This window comes from Rana temporaria, chromosome 2 (genome assembly GCF_905171775.1).
Source record: "Rana temporaria chromosome 2, aRanTem1.1, whole genome shotgun sequence".
Classification (NCBI taxonomy): Eukaryota; Metazoa; Chordata; class Amphibia; order Anura; family Ranidae; genus Rana; species Rana temporaria.
The window spans coordinates 113,727,988-113,748,965 of NC_053490.1; the positions used below are offsets into that span (position 1 = coordinate 113,727,988).

At 40.8% G+C, this 20,978-nt stretch overlaps 1 protein-coding gene across 4 annotated transcripts in view; it reads right to left on the bottom strand.

The window, feature by feature from the left end:
* Positions 1 to 20,978, bottom strand: part of VDR (vitamin D receptor) — a 257,271-nt gene that overhangs the window by 81,579 nt on the left and 154,714 nt on the right. For 3 of the 4 annotated variants that reach the window (XM_040340786.1, XM_040340783.1, XM_040340784.1), the window contains one exon: positions 11,539 to 11,669. In XM_040340786.1, the coding sequence (XP_040196720.1) occupies positions 11,539 to 11,662 (124 nt within the window). In that variant the 5' untranslated portion in view covers positions 11,663 to 11,669. Of the gene's footprint in view, positions 1 to 11,538; positions 11,670 to 17,440; positions 17,597 to 20,978 lie in introns of those variants that run through there. The other variant, XM_040340785.1, reaches the window with a different exon arrangement.

Here is a 20,978-nt window from a genome sequence, read left to right on the forward strand (position 1 = left end):
GAGGTTGGTGGCCACACCAGGCTTGGCTCCAGTCAATCTAGTACTGAACACACTAATATTGTAAGGTATTGTGCTCCTAGACCAGGCATGTCCAAAGTCTGGGCCGCGGGCCAAATGTGGCCAGCGTTCCAGTTTAGTACGGCCCCCCTGGTGCTTTGGAGATATATATATATATATATATATATTCGATATCGCCTTGGAGGGGACAGGGAGGGGGGCGGGACCAGTGCCTTCAGATTACATACAGGAGAATCTCCTGTTTACTCGGCTGCATCTCTAATGGGCCTCCACGCCAAATTTTAAATAAAAAAACGGCATGGGTTCCCCCCCCAGGGGCATACCAGGCCCTTAGGAGAACCCCCCTACGCCGAAAAACCGACGTGGGGGTCCCCCTACAATCCATACCAGACCCGTATCCAAAGCACGCTGCCCGGCCGATCAGGAAAGGAGTGGGGACGAGCGAGCGCCCCCCCCTCTCCTGAGCCATACCAGGCGGCATGCTCTCAACATGGGGGGGTTGGGTGCTCTGGGGCAGGGGGGGGCGCACTGCCGCACCCCCACCCCAGAGCACCCTGTCCCCATGTTGATAAGGACAAGACCTCTTCCCGACAACCCTGGCTGTTGGTTGTCGGGGTCTGCGAGTGGGGGGCTTATCGGAATCTGGGGGCCCCCTTTAATAAGGGGGCCCCCAGATAGCGGCCCCCCACCCTAGGTGAATGAATATGGGGTACATCGTACCCTTACCCATTCACCTGGAGGCAAAGTGTCAATAAAAATAAACACACAACACAGGGTTTTAAAATAATTAGTCAGCTCCGGGGGTCTTCTCCGCTCTCCGGGGGGTCTTCTTCCATCTTCTCCGCTGTCGTCCCGGCACTCCCCAGTTCTTCTCCTGCTCGCTCTCCGGTGCCTTCTCCTTCAGGGCTGGCCACCGCTATCTTCGTGTTAGCTCAATTACTAGCGACGGCACAGCCCGCTCTTCTTTGCCGTCTTCTGCCTTCTTCACTTCTTCCGATGTTGACGCAACGCTTCTTCCCGCTGTAATGCCGGGTGTGCGGCTCGCACCGATTTATATAGGCCTCTTATGATGTCACAGTCCCATCATGCTCCGGTACCTACCCAGAATGTGTATATATATATATATATATATATATATATATATATATTGTCTCCCCAATAATATAAATATTAACGTAAAGAGATAATCTCACAATAAAGATGAGACACCTGGTGGTTGAAAGTAGACATGTGCATTTTGTTTCGTTACGAATTCGAATTTTTCATTATTCGGAAATTCGTATGCTTTCGAATTTCTGAATTACAAAATTAACGAATTTAAATCTGAAAACAAATTCAAATCGTATTTGAAAAAAATTTAAATCGATTTTCTAAAAACTACAATAAAATAGAATATAAAACAATAAGAGCCCTTTCACACCAAAAACGCCCATAGCGGAGCGTTAAAATAGCGGTAAAACACTGCGATTTTACAGCGTTTTTAATTCATTTATATAGTGGGGGGCGTTTTTGGGCATTTTTATAGCGCTATTTTTACCACAAAAACGTGGCAAAAACGCATCAGTGTGAAAGGGCTCTTAAGCAATAGAATCAAAAAGAATAGAAGTTAATAGAATGTAATAAAATAGAACATGACAGTCTCCCGAAATTCGAATAGTATAAATTTGAATTCTAGAATAGATTGGAAAATAATTAAAATTTATGGAAACTAAAATATAAAAGAATAGAAAAACAATAGAACAGAATAGAATAAATTATAATATATATTATGATTTATTCTATTCTCTTGTTTTTCTTATCTATTCCATTCTAATCTTTTCTATTCGAATTTGAATTCATTTTATACGAAATTCTAATTTCTTATTTGAATAGAAAAGATTATAAAAGATTAGTTTCATATTAGAATTTGAAACATTTTTGACCGAATTCCTAAAAAGTCGATCAAATTTGAAAAATTTTATTAGATTAGAAAAAATCTACTGCATTCAAAAGAATGCTACCGCATTTGAAAAAAATCTACCGAATTAGAAAAAAATACCACATTTGATTTTTTTTTACATATAACCATTTTCCAAAATTCGCATTTTCCAAAATTCGAATTTCATATAGAATGAAATCGAATTGGAATAGAAAAGATTAGAATAGAAAAGAAAAGGTAATAAACTAGAAAAACAATAGAACAGAATAGAATCAATTATAATATATATTATATTTTATTCTATTCTCTTGTTTTTCTTTTCTATTCCATTATAATCTTTTCTATTCAAATTTGAATTAATTTTATACGAAATTCGAATTTCTTATTGAATGAAATCGAATTTGAATAGAAAAGATTATAAAAGATTAGTTTCATATTAGAATTTGATTTTTTTTTTTACCGGATTCCTAAAAAGTCGATCAAATTTGAAAAATTGAATTAGATTAGAAAAAATCTACTGCAATCGAAAAAATTCTACCGCATTTGAAAAAAATCTACTAAATTAGAAAAAACTACCACATTCGATTTTTTTTTTTACATATAACAATTTTCCTAAATTCGAATTTCATATGGAATGAAATCGAATTGGAATAGAAAAGATTAGAATAGGATAGAAAATAATAGAAAAGTTAATAAACTAGAAAAACAATAGAACAGAATAAAATATAATATTTTATTCGCTTTTGTTCTATTGTTTTTCTAGTCTATTCTTTCATATTATTTTATATTCAAATCTTTTCTATTCTAAATCAAATTCATTCTATACGAAATTCGAACTTCTGAAGCCATCTTCCAAAATTAGAATTTTGTATAGAATGAATTAGAATCGAAAAGAAAATAATAGAAAAGAATGGCAAAGAAATATTATATATAAAATATCATTTTTTTTTATTGTGTTCTATTGTTTTTCTATTCTATTCTAATCTAATCTCTTCTATTCAAATTCATTCTATACGAAATTTGAATTTCGGAAAATGGTTATATATTTATATAATAGGGTTAGAGTTAACCCTTAACCCTAATATTTTTAGATATATTTAACCATTTTCCGAAATTGGAATTTCGTATAGAATGATTATTAATTAGAATAGAATAGATTAGAATAGAAGATATAAAAGAATAGAATAGAAAAACAATAGAACAGAATAGAACAAAATATAATATATGTTTTCTAGTTTATTCTCTATTTTTTTCTATTCTAATCTTTTGTATTCAAATTCGAATTCATTCCATACGAAATTCGAATTTCGTATTCAATGATGTTGAATTCTTTTGTATTCAAATAATATATATATTATATTTTTTCTAACATCTTCCAAAATTTGAATTTCGTATAGAATGAATTCGAATTTGAATACAAAATCATTGAATACAAAATTAGAATTTTGGAAAATTGATATATATATATATATATATATATATATATATATATATATATATATATATATATATATATATATATATATATAAACCATTTTCCGAAATTCGACTTTTGTATAGAATGAATTTGAATAGAAAAGATTAGAATAGAAAATAATAGAAAAGAATAAACTAGAAAAACAATAGAACACAATAAAATATAATATATGTTATATTTTATTCTATTCTATTGTTTTTCAAGTTTATTATTTTCTATTTCTATTCTAATCTTTTAACCCCAATATATATATATATATATATATATATAAAACCATTTTCTGATGTATAGAATGATTTTGAATTAGAATAGAAAAGATTAGAATAGATTAGAATAGAAAAGAAGAAACTAGAAAAACAATAGAACAGAATGGAATATAGGGCCAGATCCACAAAAACCTGACGTAACTTAAAAAATCCAATTTAAGTTACACTGCCTTAAAGTTTCTACCTAAGTGCCTGATCCACAAAGCACTTATCTAGAAATTTCAGGCTGTGTAACTAAAATTCCGCCGGCGCAAGGCGTTCCTATTCAAATGGGGCGAGTCCCATTTAAATGAGGCGCGCTCCCGCGCCGGCCGTACTGCGCATGCGCGAAGTTACGTTACGCCGAGTTTTGAGGATCGCGACGGCTTAAAGTTGCGTCGGGGAAAAAAAAAAATGACAGCGGCATGCATTCCTGAGGGAGAACTCCATGCCAATTTTCAAAGAAAAAACCGGCATGGGTTCCCCCCCCAGGAGCATACCAGGCCCTTAGGTCTGGCATGGGTTGTAAGGAGACCCCCCCACGCCGAAAAATTGACGTAGGGGGTCCCCCTACAATCCATACCAGACCCGTATCCAAAGCACGCTACCCGGCCGGCCAGGAAGGGAGTGGGGACGAGCGAGCGCCCCCCCCCCTCCTGAGCCGTGCCAGGCCGCGTGCCCTCAACATGGGGGGGTTGGGTGCTCTGGGGCAGGGGGGCACACTACGGGCCCCCCCACCCCAGAGCACCCTGTCCCCATGTTGATGAGGACAGGACCTCTTCCCGACAACCCTTGCCATTGGTTGTCGGGGTCTGCGGGCGGAGGCTTATCGGAATCTGGGAGTCCCCTTTAATAAGGGGGCCCCCAGATACCGGCCCCCCACCCTAAGTGAATGGATATGGGGTACATCGTACCCCTATCCATTCACCTGGAGGCAAAAAGTAAAAGTTAATAAACACACAACACAAGGCTTTTTAAAATATTTTATTATTCTGCTCCGGACGCCCCCCCTGTCTTCGTTATTAGCTCAATTACCAGGGGGGGCTTCTTCTTCCACTCTCCGGGGGTCTTCTCCGCTCTCCGGGGGTCTTCTCCGCTCTCCGGGGGTCTTCTCCGCTCTCCGGGGGGGCTTCTCCGGACTCCGGGGGGCTTCTTCCATCTTCTCCCCTCTTCCGCTCTTGACTCGGCGAACCCCGGTTCTTCTGCAGCTCTCCGGTGCCTTCTTCTTCAGCGCTGGCTGCCTGCTATGTTTGTGTGTTAGCTCGATTTCAAACAGGCAGCCAGCGCGGTCTTCTGTGGCGTCAGGGTCTTCTTCTCCCCTCTTCCGATGTTGCCTCGTCGCCTCTTGTCACTGTAATGATGGAAGCGCGCCTTGCATCCCATTTATATAGGCATCACCGTCCCATCATGCTCCGGTAGGTACCCACGTGGTGGGTGCACGTGGGTAGGCACCCACCACGTGGGTACCTGCCGGAGCATGATGGGACGGTGATGCCTATATAAATGGGATGCAAGGCGCGCTTCCATCATTACAGCGACAACAGGCGACGAGGCAACATCGGAAGAAAGGAAGAGAAGACCCTGACGTCACAGAAGACCGCGCCGGCTGCCTGTTTGAAATCGAGCTAACACACAAACATAGCAGGCAGCCAGCGCTGAAGAAGAAGGCACCGGAGAGCTGCAGAAGAACCGGGGTTCGCCGAGTCAAGAGCGGAAGAGGGGAGAAGATGGAAGAAGCCCCCCGGAGTCCGGAGAAGCCCCCCCGGAGAGCGGAGAAGACCCCCGGAGAGTGGAAGAAGAAGCCCCCCCTGGTAATTGAGCTAATAACGAAGACAGGGGGGGCGTCCGGAGCAGAATAATAAAATATTTTAAAAAGCCTTGTGTTGTGTGTTTATTAACTTTTACTTTTTGCCTCCAGGTGAATGGATAGGGGTACGATGTACCCCATATCCATTCACTTAGGGTGGGGGGCCAGTATCTGGGGGCCCCCTTATTAAAGGGGACTCCCAGATTCCGATAAGCCTCCGCCCGCAGACCCCGACAACCAATGGCAAGGGTTGTCGGGAAGAGGTCCTGTCCTCATCAACATGGGGACAGGGTGCTCTGGGGTGGGGGGGCCCGTAGTGCGCCCCCCTGCCCCAGAGCACCCAACCCCCCCATGTTGAGGGCACGCGGCCTGGCACGGCTCAGGAGGGGGGGGGGGCGCTCGCTCGTCCCCACTCCCTTCCTGGCCGGCCGGGTAGCGTGCTTTGGATACGGGTCTGGTATGGATTGTAGGGGGACCCCTACGTCGATTTTTCGGCGTAGGGGGGTCCCCTTACAACCCATACCAGACCTAAGGGCCTGGTATGCTCCTGGGGGGGAACCCATGCCGGTTTTGTTTTTTACAAATTGCCGTGGAGTTCTCCCTCGGGAAAGCATACCAAATGCCGTCGCTGGAATGGGCTTTTACAAGGTGTGACTAGTTTACACTTTGTAGAACAAGCCCTAATTTTACACTTGCAAAATAACACTTACGGCGCAAAAACGAAGCTAGAAAGCTTTGTGGATCGCCTTAAGTGCTAATTTGCATACTAGCAACGGCATTTCGACTCGAAATGCCCCCAGCGGCGGATGCGGTACTGCATCCTAAGATTCGGCAGTGTAATTCAATTACACATGCCGGATCTTCTGTCTAACTTTGGAAAAAGCCTTTTGAGGATCGTTTCCAAAGTTACACACAGACTGAACAGCACTTAAGTCGGAGTATCTCTTTTGAGGATCTGGCCCATAGAATATAACATATATTGTATCTTATTCTGTTCTATTGTTTTTCTAGTCTATTCTTTTCTATTCAAATTCAAGTTCATTCTATACAATATTAGAATTTCGGAAAATGTTATATATATATATATATATATATATATATTATATATATATATATATATATATATATAATGCTGTTCTATTTTTCTATTTTATTCTAATCTTTTCTATTTGAATGTGAATTCATTCTATACGAAATTCGAATTTCTAAAAGATCATAGAAAAAATATAATGTTTATATATATATATATATATATATATATATAAATAAAAAAAACCTCTTCTGAAATTTGAATTTCATATAGAGTAAAATCGAATTTGAATAGAAAAGATTAGAATAGAAAAGAATAGCATAGAAAAATAGAACAGATTAGCATAAAATATATATTTTCTATGCTATTCTTTTCTATTATTTTATTTGAATTCATTCTATACGTAATTAGAATTTCATAATTAGAATTTCTGAAAATGGTTATATATATAAAAATATAAATAAATAGAATAAAATCGAGTTCTAATAGAATAGACTAGAATAGAAAAAACAATAAAACATAAAAAAAAAGTTTTATATATATATATATATATATATATATATATATATATATATATATATATATACACCATCTTCCGAAATTCGAATTTGGTACAGAATGAATTCGAATAGAAAAGATTAGAATAGAATATATTATATTTTTTCTATTCTGTTCTATTGTTTTTCTATGCATTTCTTTTCTATTATTTTCTATTCTATTCTAATCTTTTCTATTGGAATTCGATTTCATTATATACGAAATTCGAATTTCAGAAGATGTTATATAAATATAAATATATATATATATATATATATATATATATATATATATATATATATATATATATAAAATATTTTTTTTTCTGTTCTAGCTATTGTTTTTCTATACCATTATTTTATATATTTTTTTTTATTCTAATTTAATCTTTTCTATTCAAATTCAATTTCATTCTATACGAATTTTGAATTTCAGGAAATGGTTATATATAGTTTTGTTTAAATGTGGTAGCATTATTTCGAATTTGGTATTTTTTTTCGAATTTGCTAGATTTGTTTTCGAATGCGGTAGAATTTTTTCGAATACGAAATGAATCCCGAAAACGAATGTAATGAATGCAACAAACGTAACTAAACGAATTTAATTAAATAACGAATCGACAAAATTTTTTTCATCTTGCACATGTCTAGTTGAAAGTGATATTACTGGAGGATCTTAAAGTCCAGAGAACAGTTAATCATTAAGTGGTCAGCCAACCAGACACGTCTTGACAGTAACTCCCATATGTGCAACGAACCTATGAGTTAAGGACACATATCAGTTGGGCATAATTTAGTATAATTTTATAGTCTTATTGTCCTGATGGGTACAAAAAGGGAGGAAAATTAGATGAGAGGGACCAATGGATCAATGACTGAAGAAGGATGACTGGAGGAGGAAGGACCCATGTAGGGATGACTCAGGACTGACTCTGACGGGGAGGGGCACACTAGCACCATGCATGAGGACATATTATTATCCCATGCAGATCCATAGAAAGCCACTGCAGACATTTAACTCTGGTCACTTGCCAGTAGGAAATAGCCATTTTGGAATGGGTAATTATGTAATTTTTGATTGTATCTTGAATCTATTGTTGTTCTCTAAAATATTGAAGTATTGATGTTGTTCCCTAAAATATTGAAGTATTGATGGTGTTCTCAAAAATATTGAAGTATTGAATATTTTGCAATTATGATTTATTCTCATTAATCAATAACTAATAGATTTTTCTCTAAAGAGTACATTTTTATTATATTTTTCTTTTTACAAAGGTCCAAATTTATTGACAAAACAAACGTCCAATGTATTTCACATTGTTAACCACTGCAGTATAGTAATGGTTGGACATGGGAAATAGACGTTCTGTTTCATTGTCATTTACACAAAGTTATTGAGAATTTATCATGGCACAAATATTTAAGTGTACTACATGCCCATTTTGGGGGTATATTTTATTGATTTTCAAGTCGTTCATGCAACGCAACTGGTATTTTAATTTCATGTAAATATTCATATTTTTGTCAACCATTAAAGTGTAGCTATTTTGTATGATCATACGTCTCCGTGAATAAGTTTCATATTATAGACTATGGCCCAGATTCACAGAGAGCAGGCGCACATTACGCCGCCGTAGAGTAACCAATTTATGCTACGCCAATGCAGCGCAGAGAGGCAAGCATTGCATTCAGCAAGCTATTGCTCCCAACGCTGCGACAGCGTGGCGTAGGTTTCGAGGGCGCAGGCCGGCGTAGGTGGAAGTGGGCATGACCCATGCAAATGAGGCGTGACCCCATGCAAATGATGGGCCGAGCGCCAGACAGATACGCATCATGAACTGCGCATGCGCCGTGATGTGGACGCATCCCACTGCACCTGCTCACAACCACGTCGGAACAACTGCCTAAACTACGCCAGATCACTGCGTACGGCGTGAACGTAACATACGCCGGCTTGTGTTCCCTGGTGCAGACCTTTGCATGTCTGCTGCTGGGTTGCACCTCCTTTATGGGGAATAACTTTACGCCGGACGTACAACTTACGCGAACCTCGCGTAGCCTGCCTTGGGCGCACGCAGGTTCGTGAATCGCCGTATTTCCCTCATTTGCATGTTTGGATTGCTAATCAATGGGAGCGGCACCATGCTCCCAGCCTAAATGTACGCCCACCCTACACGGGCATAAGAAAGATACGTCGGTGGGGTGTAGCCTGGTTTTAGGCGCATATCTGTTTGTGGGTCACAGATACGACGGCGCACATTTGCACTTACGTCGGTGTAACTTGTTATACGTCGGCGTAAGAGCTTTGTGAATCTGGGCCTATGTCATATAGATTGACTTGTATTGAAAAATATCTTCATTAAAAAATAATTCAAAACAAATACTGTGCGGGTAAAAATGACCTTAAAAAAGCACAACAACATCAACGTTTGACGCACAGAAAGCCAAAGTATATATTTGAAATGGTTTCAGTGTCTGTTGAGGACACACATAAGACAGCACAAGAACCTCAAGACCTCAGCACTGATTAGGTGGTTTCTTTTAATGGTACACATGGAATGTATACCACAACTGCCGCAGTGTGATGTTCTACTATAAGCATATACTTTAAAGCTAGGGTGAGGGCAAGCAGTTTTGAAGTTGAAAAAAAAATTACATAAATTTAACAGATGCCATTGAGATAAAATATAAACAGAACCCATAATGGCTGACTTTCACACCAGATGACCCCTCAAACTAACTGCATGACATATTCTGCACATTTAGTAAACCTTAACCCTGTAATTAAATTATCATAAATATAACACTATAATTATTATTCTCCTGGAAAGGCTTCTCAGAAATTCTTTAGTTGGGGTGATAAAGGGCAATGCACATGCAGCTACAGCACACTATTAAGCCATTTTCTGGCCTTACAATGAGGTACATACACTGAAATAAGTCCTCTAATCTAAAACTTTTCTACAGTTTTTAAAGGTTTCTAAACAGTTTATAAATCTAACCATAACCTATAACCAATTTCTCTCTCTAAAGTTACATTAGCTATTAAAATCACCAAAAACACCTAAAATTATTTGTGTGTCGGAGTTAGTGGCAGCTATGATATTGTTTTATCATTGCACCAGCATTACTGATACGAAAGGAAAGCTCCTATTGGTTCATGGGAGCAGAGGTATTTAGGTACTTTTTGTTACTAGTTCAGATCAGTTCAAATATGGCATCCTCAGGATAAGGTGTGACTACACAATGTGCAAGAACTTTGTGCCTGAAAAGTGCGATCACAGAAAATTGGACATCCACCTGGTAAAACTTTGAAAAGGTATAAATCTTACAAAGCTGGGCAGCAGAGGCTTTCTGACAAAATGCCCAAGAAAAACCTACCCACATGGGTAGAGCAACAACTTTATGGTGTCTAATACTCCCGACTTACATATTTGGCTTAGTACATGTTCTGTCTTGAGTGCCGAGTTGCACGAAGTAATGTCATATTCTGGGAAATGTTCTTTAGACTTCAACTTTAACTTTATTTTCGATTGAAGGAACAATTGAACAGATCAAGGTTAACATACTATGAAAAGTTTATATAAAATATCTATTCAACCACTTTTATACTCGATTGCAGGTTGAAGTTGATTGAAAACTGGCCTGCATAAGATTGAGGGTTCATTCTATGCATCTCTCTTTGCCCAAGATGTGCACAGAGACTTACTTTGGCCACGGCTGTACATGAGCATTGTTACTAGTTCACTTTATCCACATGAGACAGAGCTGAGGGTTGCAGAGTACTCTGCAGTGAGATAAATTATTCCATTTAAAGGTCCCCTAATATATCAGAATAGATAGCATCATCGAAACAATGAACATGAAAATAAGCAAGCCCTGGGAGGCAGTGGAGGACAAAAAAGCCTGGCACACTATGATCCATGAGGTTAAGAAGAGTCGGACACGACTAAACGACAACAATATATCCTGGGCCAAAACTTTACAAGCAGTGTGTTACAAATTCATACATTCACAGAAGTAGAAGAAGGAGCTATGCTTTATGGAACACGACTTTGGTTTCGTTGGCTACACGTCTTCAGAATAAAAAGGGTCAAGCAATCCTGCTGTACTAATGTATGTTTTTTTTTTTAAAACAAATAAAAGTCAGGGTGAAGTATAGGTCTGGGATACTATACTAGAAGGTCTAAAATTCTAAGCTGACAGTTTAGGAATTGTTGCCCTACATTACAAGATAAAAATATATACATTATATACAGTACTAGTAAAAGTTGAGAACTTGACAAGGACAGCAATACATACAGGCAATTTGCCATATGCTAGAAAGGAAAAGCAGCATTGATCAAAACAGTGTATCGCTACTCCTTCACTAGACAATCACAGGCTGAGGAAGTGTTTGATTCTGCATGTGCTGTCTGACAGTGATGTTTGGATTAGAAAATCAGCTTAATAAAATGACACATTTTGTTTAGCAGAAATAACCATTTCAGAATGCGTGTTTACTTACACTCCTTCATCATGCCAATATCAACACAGCGCTTCAGCCGACAGGACTGACAGTGTCGTCTATTGTCTTTGGTTATGCGACAATCCCCATTAAAGGGGCATGTAAAAACTGCCTTCCTCTTCATGCTTCTCCTACAAGAAAACAGAATCAAATATTAATTTGGGGTGGAAAACATGCTTAGAACTTGTTTACTTGTGATGCCTTATGAGGTCACAGACATATAAGAGCACATTTGAACCCTGCTACATTTCAGCTGTACACAACCAAAAAGCACCATGCCTGGGATAGCAGAGACATCAACTGTGGACATGCATTTCCATGCACTTTTCTATCTATGTTCTGGCCTCATGCACACTGTCGCTGTCAAACATTGGTTTCACAGGAGTTTGACATTTTGGGCAGAAAAACCACCTAAAGTGTCTAAACGCTTGTAAATGCGGTGATTCTGGCCAATGAAATGAATGCTCACACGCTTGACACAACACATGGTATTAGGCAGGTTTTTAATGCTGCTTTTCTCCTGTCAGCAGAAAAGTGTTCAGAAGAGTATAGTGTGCATGAGGCCTTGCCACTTGATCACAGTAAATTTAATGTGACCAAGCGGTAGGGCTGCACGATTCTGGTCAAAATGAGAATCACGATTCTTTTGCTTAGACAAAAGATCACGATTCTCAAAAATGTAATGCCAGAACCCCCCCCCCCCCCGCCAAAAAAAAAAATTAATAAAAAAAAACTGTGATTTATCTGAAAATATGAATATATAAAAAAAGAGACCAGTGATATGTCTATAATGTTAAAGATCATATAACTCCTATGAAAAAAGCAGAATAAAACTTTGATTCTGATTTTTTCATAGGAGTTATATGGTCTTTAACATTATAGACATATCACTGGTCTCTTTTTTTATAGATCAGAAGCAGTACTGTCAGCAACCATTGGGTGGCGCATGGATACACACAGTTGTACAGAACTGTGAGAAGGTTTAATACATCAGAAGCAGTACCGCAGTACCGCCGGCAACCACTGGGTGGCGCATGGATACAAACTATTGTTGTGAGAGAAGCTCAAGGAATCTATCCAGCGGCGCAGGCTGCTGACGTCGGTTTCGATGTCGGCGGCATTTGCGTTCCACGCTGGTTACGTGGAACCAGCGGTGAACACAGAAGAATCGTGGGTCATCCCACGGGGAGATCGCGGGCGGGGAGAATCGAAATTGCAATTCTCTCCGCGATTAATCGCGCAGCTCTACCAAGCGGCAGCTACAGGCTCAGCAACATAATGAAACGTTGCCGGCTTGCTTCTGGGTTTGGGGCTCGCATGCACGAGCCCCTTCCGGACCCGCACTGTGGTTGGACACAGCACAATTTCGTCAGCAGGTCCTGCCCAATGATTTATGGCTGAGACCTGCAACCAATCACAGCAGAGAGACCTGTGTGTACAAACACACAGGACTCTTCACAGACCAGGGATCTGGCTGTTACTTCTCCCTGCAAAGCAGAGCTCTTAGTAAAAGTAGCACACTTTACACTTGTGAGGGACACAATTAACACATTGGTTGCCTCTAGATCAGGGGTGGGGAACCTTTTTTCTGCCAAGGGCCATTTGGATTTTTGTAACATCATTCGGGGGCCGTACAAAATGATCAACCTAAAAATTAGCCTGTTATAGCGGGGATTAAACGTGTCCCCCCCCCCTGCATTACTGGACCCCTTTACATTACACAGCACCCTGCATCACTGGCCCCCTTTACATTACACAGCACCCTGCACTGTGCAGGACATTAATACATGAGTTACCATGACCATTGACCAGTGCAGGACATTTACCTAGGGTTGCCACCTGTACAGGATTGACCCGGACAGTACGGGGTTTGAATCATGTGTCCGGGTCTCCTTCCGCCTTCTACCCGGACACATGATTCAAACTGTACTGTGGCTTAGCTGGTGGAGGAACACTAGTAGTTAAAGTTGGTAGGGGAAAGTTCTTATCCTTATACAGAAGTATGGACAATTTAATCTGAGCCCCAATGTCCTCTTCTATACAGATACACTGAGTAATGTAATTGCCGGGATCAGCAGCACAAGGATTACTCTGCAGGGACTATTTGATGGTTTTCGGGCTCAGGCGGAGTAATCCTTGTGCAGAGGTTCTCGGCAATTACATTACTCAGCCAGGGTATCTGTATAGAAGAGGACGTGGGGAGATTAGATTGTCGGGACTCAGAACTGCTGAATAAAGATAAGAACTTTCCCCTAATGACATTGTGATTTTTTTTTTTTAATATGCAGCATGGGGGGAGGGGGTAAATGTCCTGCACTGGTCATGGTAGCTCACAGTGCAGGACATTAATACATGAGTTACTATGACCAGTGAAACTGTGTAGGTAGGACATTTACCCCCTCCCCCCGCCGCCATGCTGAATATTAAAAAAATCACAGACCGTCATCACAGTTAATAATCTTCAGACTGCATACAGAATGATGCAGTCTGAAGATTATTAACTTTGATGACTGTCTGTGATTTTTTTAATATGCAGCATAGCGGCGGGGGGAGGGGGGTAAATGTCCTGCACAGTGCACAGGACATTAATACATAAGTTACCATGACCAGTGCAGGACATTTACCCCCCCCCCCCCGACATGCTGCATATTAAAAAGATCATATTCATCATATTTACATTTAATAATTTTCAAATTGCATCATTGATGCAATTTGAAAATTATTAAATATAAATATGATGAATATGATCTTTTTAATATGCAGCGTGTGGGGGGGGGGGGGGGTAAATGTCCTGCACTGGTCATGGTAACTTATGTATTAATGTCCTGTGCACTGTGCAGGACATTTACCCCCCTCCCCCTGCCGCTATGCTGCATATTAAAAAAATATGCCGTATTTCATGATGCTGTCAGCATAATATTTATGGCTGCCTTACTTGCTGCTGGAAATGGTTCCTCGTCGGTGGCGCTGGCTAATGCCATCCCAGCCAGCCATGAATGGTAATCCCCGCCGCCGTGAGTGACGTCACGCCGCCGGGCGGGGCTGTAAACCTAGGGGAGCAGCTCATCAGCTGCAGTGCAATGGCTGGAGGCTGGCGCCGGCTAACAGGAGCGGAGTAAATGCTATTGGCTGGAGGCTGGCGCCGGCTAACAGGGGCGGGCCGCAGGAGCGGAGTAAATGTATTGCTAAACACACGGACAATGAATGAATGAATGATCGCCATGATCATTCATTCATTGTCAGTGTGTTTAGCAATACATTTACTCCGCTCCATAGTGACAATCGGCGGCGCTGTTTTACGATCGCATGGGGGGCCGGGTGGAATGATTTTGCGGGCCGCAGGTTCCCCACCCCTGCTCTAGATGGTAACCCCTTCCCAGTCAGATTACAGTGACAGGGATCAAATATTTATTTTACTTACTGAACTGCAACTCAATTTCTAACATTTGTATTGTGTATTTTTTTCTGGATTTTTGGTTGATATTCTTTTGCTGTCATATAAAATACACCTATGATAACAATTACAGACTCTTCATATTTTTGTAAGTGGGCAAACTTACAAAATCAGCAGGGGATCAATTATTTTCCCCACTGTATATATCACTACAAGATTACCATACTTTTATTTATTGTAGCTTGTCTAGCACAGTACAGCTCGCCTGACAGGGCCCCCACCCCAGTGTTTTCCCAACACACTCCACCCACAACCCCAAACCTCTGGACTCCCTGTATCACCAAATACTCCCAACAATCTGAACCCCCTGCATCTCCAGTTACACCTCTCTATGCACCCCCTACCTCTCTGTACCACATTACACCTTACTCTGCACCCCATGCATCCCCCAGTACCAGGCCTTTTTTTGTAGCAGTTGTCAATGTGCTCTGTGCTGCTGTATATGGAATACAGATCCAAACTTACCACTGTGGTATTTAGGTCAGCAAGGGGCCAAGGCCTGGTACAGGAGTGCTGCCTCTAGTATACTTTCAGCAGGACTGGCAATATACACTTTATTAATGAATAAAGAGAGGGCAAAAAGAGAAATCTACCTGGAGTGTGGTATTGAAAAAAAAACAAAAAAACAAAAAAAAAAAGCACTTAAATTAAGCTAAGTAAAATTCATGCATAGTAATCCCACATACAGAGGGGACCTATAAATCTACTGTAAGAATCATTAAAATTAGTTGTAAAGAGTCTATAAAAATGTTTAATACAATTAATTGGTAGGTCCCCTTGTTATGTGGGATATCTATGCATATGTTTTAGAAAGGTTTCATAAATGGATTCATTAGCTCTCCACTATGTTTTATCTTCCTTCGGTTCTCCCTGTCTGAGCCTTCTGCTGGTTCCTTTCGGCTGCCTTTACTTTCTGGGCACTGAAAGCTTCTCCTAGCCTGTAGCTTCCTTCTCAGCCTGTGAAGCAGGCAAGCCAACACATGTAAACAAACAGCGCCACACTATTGAGACTGACAGCAGTAGGTCAGACCTTACACTGGTGGGGTGAAAGGATGCAGAGTGCCCCCCCCCCCCCCCAGCTCTGTAAACACCCAAGATGACTGACCTTGCACTTGTCAAGCTGCAGCCGCCAGAAGGAGAGCTGAGGTCTAGCACTGGTCTAGAATCATAGCTCCCAACTGTCCTTGAGTTTGAGGGACGGTCACTATTTTGGAACACAGTCCATTTGTCCCTCATTTGGTCAGATCTATATAGTTGTATATAAAATGCACTATTTATCTTTTAAAAAGTGTTTCCCAGTGCTAAACCTTTTATCCAATTTTGTAATTGCTGCATTTGTAAATCTCAAAAGCCAGTATAAAGTAATAGTAGTGGTAAAAAAAAGCAGGTGGGTTTCACAATTTTTTTGTTTAATTCTCCTTTAAGGGGACGTTGCAGGGGGTGTGTCCTGTGACTACATACTTTTACAATAGGTGTCCCTCGTTCCCATCTCAAAAAGTTGGGAGGTATGCTAGAATGAGTTTCAGTAAGGAGGGTTTAAGGTTTATACATTGATGTAGGTTGTTGTTTTTTTTAGCTGGGAAATAATTATCAGTAATTTTTTGCTGCCTTTAGTAGCTCTTTTTTCCTTACAGGTCTAGGATTAGGGATGAGCTCTGGTGTGTTCTGATCCTAGTCTGAACCTGCCATGAAGCCGTCGCTGCACAAAGCCAACCATAAGCGGCTGCAGGATTCCCTACCGGGCAACAGCACGTACACATGCCCCTTATATAAATGCGGCTGCAGGGCAGCGAATGCATGGTCTGCTTATGATTGGCTTTGTGCAATAACGGCTTCTTGACGAGAAAGCTCAGTGGGTCTAGATGGGGGATCAGAACACACCTAAGCTCACCCCAAATCCTAGGCCTGCAGGAAAAAAAAGGCACTAAAAAAACAGCAAAAATATTTGACATTTCCAAATATAACCCACTGTTGTCTTTTAGGTACCTGTAATGCACAGTGAAAAACCTAAAATCTATCCCTTTTGCCACCATGACACTTTCACGTACCAAAAAAACGCATTCGAACATACTTGCCTGCACTCCCCAGGTGCCCCTGGCACCATCTCTATGATATATTTCTCCCTAAACTCAAGGGGCACCTGCTTCCCTCTCCTATGTGCTCAAGTGGGAGCGAGACCTATCCCCAATTGACTATGCAGTTTGGAACAAGGCCTGGTCTAGCATAGCAAAGTGCTCCCTTAATACGGCTACGCTGGAGGTAGCCTATAAGGGCCTCCTTCGATGATACTGGGTCCCGGCTCGCATCGCCAAGTCGAATCTGTCTTATAGTGATAGATGCTTCTGTGGCTGCGGTCAGCAAGGAAACAAAATCCATATTTGGTGGTCCTATCTCCACTTGGATTCTGGTCAAGGGCTTTTGGGCTTCTGTTCACATTTTTCCACGTACCTATCCGCATGGACGCCAAACTAGCATTACTCGATTGTCTGATCCCGGGCCTCTTTTCGTATCTATAATGAAACAGTGCAGCGCAAACAAAATACAAAATAATACAAAATAAATATAAAAATAAACATATGAAATCAAAAGTCCATAAGTGATTGTGTAGAAGAGAAATCCAAATGAATTTCATTAAACGGTGCAGATTCAAATCAAGTGACCAGAGAAAGATCCTCCACCAAGAAAAACAGATGGCCTCTCACCTCAATCATTCGACCCTTAAGGAGTCACAAAGCATGGTATACAATCTCGGATCCTGATAATGTCAGTCAGCAGGTCAATAGACAGCTCCGGATGGCAATAATGGGCTCAGAAAGGTATCAGCAATTGTGGACATGTGAAAAAATCAGCAGAAATTGGGCACCTACCTATTCATAGCTGCTAAACATACAATAGCGAGGGCCTGGAAGAAAACGGCTGTTTCGTTCGCAGAGGTAAAGAGCAACATGACAATCCTCATGATCCACAAAAAAAATGTCAAGTGTCCTCAATGATACTCATGCTAAATTCCTTAAAGTGTGGACCCCATGGTGGTCTTGTGCCCTTCCAACCCTGAGCTCAACCAGCCTAGGCCTCTAGAACTAATCCTCCTCGACCCCCAGCCTGGAGGATCTCCCCTCCCTTTCCTCTGCTCCTCTCCTATGCTCCTCTGTCTTCCATTACTCTCCTTTTCCTTTTCTGGACTCCTTGTCCACCACTTTGTTATTCTTTCACTCTTTTTGCCTTCTGCTTTACTTAACCGCTTAAGGACCGCCCACTGTATATATACGTCGGCAGAATGGCACGGACAGGCACAATCACATACCTGTACGTGGCCCTTTAAATGCCTGCCATGGGGTCGCGAGCAAGCTGGAATTCCAGTGAGTCGGACCGCGGGTCCCACGGACTTGATCGCAGAGCAGATCCCCGCGATCATCTCACGGAGGTATAGAGCAGGGAGATGCTTGTGTAAACAAGCATCTCGTTGCTGTGCCTAGTGAGAATGACACTGATCTCGGCTCGGTGTACTCGGAGCGGCGATAATTGTCATGTGACACAGAGCCCATCCCCCCTACAGTAAGAAACACTATGCAGGGAATACTTAACCCCCATGCCTGACGAAGGGGCCCTACGTGGCTCCGAAACGTTGCGCTCTGTGTTGTGATCATGCAATAAAACATCTGTTTGGACGCTATCTACGTCGTTCCATGGTGTGCTGGCAAATATTTCTACTGTAACGTGTACCAGTATCCAGCTGGTTGCACCCAAACCCAAGAGCGGATCCAGGAAAGTGTGCGATGGGAATATGAAATATCACTTAACCCCTACAGCGCCACCTAGTGGTTAACCCCTTCACTGCCAGTGTCATTTTCACAGTAAGCAGTGCATTTTTATAGCACTGATCGCTGTGAAACTGACAATGGTCCCAAAAATGTGTCAAAAGTGTCCGCCATAATATCGCAGTAAACGGGAAAAAAAAATATCACTGTTCGCCGCCATTACTGGTAAAAAAATAAAATTTATAAAAATGCCATGAAACTATCCCCTATTTTGTAAACACTATGGGCCAAATCCTCAAAAGGGATATGCAGGCGGAACTGCTGTTCAGCCTGCGTATCCCTGTGCCTATCTTTGGAACTGATCCTCAGAAGCAGTTTTCCAAAGATAGGCAGAAGATCCGACATCTGTAAGAGACTTACACTGTCGGATCTTAGGATGCAGTACCGCATCCGCCGCTGGGGGCATTTCGTGTCGAAATGCCGCCTAGCGTATGCAAATGAGGACTTACGGAGATCCACAAAGCTTTTCTGTTTTCTGCGTAAGTTTACGTTTGCATACGTAAAATTAGTTCTGCTTTTACAAAGTGTAAACTAGTAACACCTTGTAAAAACAGACCTTTTTTTCGATCGCCGCGATTTTTTAAAAATTTTGATTTTTTTTTCCCGGCGCGTAACTTTTTTTTTACCCGACGCAACTTTATTGTCCCGTCGCAATCCACAAAGCCTGGCGTAACGTAATTTCGTGCGCTGCCCGTCGGGAAAATGACGTCACGAGCATGCGCAGTACGGCCGGCGCGGGAGCGCGCCTCATTTAAATTGTCATCGCCCCCTGCAGAAGAGGACCGCCTTGCGCCAGAGACATTTAAGTTACACGGCCTGAAATTTCTAGGTAAGTGCTTTGTGGATCGGGCACTTAGGTAGAAATTTTAAGTCAGTGTAACTTAAATGGGAAAAGATAAGTTAGGCAGGATTTTTGAGGATTTGGCCCTATAACTTTTGTGCAAACCAATCAATTAACGCTTATTGCGATTTTTTTTTTAACCAAAAATATGTAGAAGAATACGTATCGGCCTTAACTGAGGGGGGAAAAATAAATTATATATTTCTTGGGGATATTTATTATAGCAAAAAGTAAAAAATCGTTTTTTTTTTCAAAATTGTCGCTCTATTTTTGTTTATAGTGCAAAAAAATTTAAACCGCCGAGGCGATCAAATACCACCAAAAGAAAGCTCTATTTGTGAGGAAAAAAAAGGACGTCAATTTTGTTTGGGAGCCACGTCGCACGGCCGCGCAATTGTCAGTGCCGAATCACAAAAAGTGGCCTGGTCTTTGACCACCCAAATGGTCCGGGGCTGAAGTGGTTAACAGTCTGCCCCCCACCTTATATATTCAATTCCTTTTTTTTTTTTGGTTATCCCATTTTTGGCAGACCTGTCCGTTCCCTTTGCATCCCTTAGACCCCTAGTTTAATGGCTCAGCCATTATGCATTGGTCCCCAACCTGGGTCTGTGTATCATGGTTTATTAAAAGTATGACACATCTATTTCTGTGTTTTCATGCAAATTCTACATTGTGTCTAATGTTCATATTACCTGCATGAGAATTTTATATCTGTTCTCTCCTTATATGCAAATTAAAATCATTGTACCAAAAAAAACTCAAATCTGGCCCTCAAAAAAATCATGATCAATCATGAATTGTGTGTCAATGCAGAAAAATGCATGGAAAATCACGTGCACAGAATGCACATATAAATGGAACCTAAATAAAGTGAAAAAATATGTTTGATTCAGTCTTTTATGAAAATATCCATAAACCGTGAAATATAAACTAGTTTCTCTTTAAAAAAAAAAAAAAAAAAAAAGCAGTCAAAGACATAGAGAAGCATTAGGAATTTTAGGTCATGTCAGTGAACAGTCAGATGTATACAATTCATAGATTCCCTGTAGCTATTAATAACGGGTATGTGCACATCATTCAACATTCACATAGCTGTTCTGCTCTTCCACACCATCCAAGTATAGTGTAAAAATTAGAGCTAATTTTATTTCTCTGGCAGCCCACAAAGCTACTGCAACCGCACAAAATGTTTGTCTGGGGAACTGAACAGATACAAACTGTCCTCTTGTTAAAAATAAAAAATAATAATATGTAATGTTTAAAAACAGGAAATTGGAGTCTATGGACAAACAAAAATGTGGCAGGCTGGCAGTGTTCTATTCCTGGA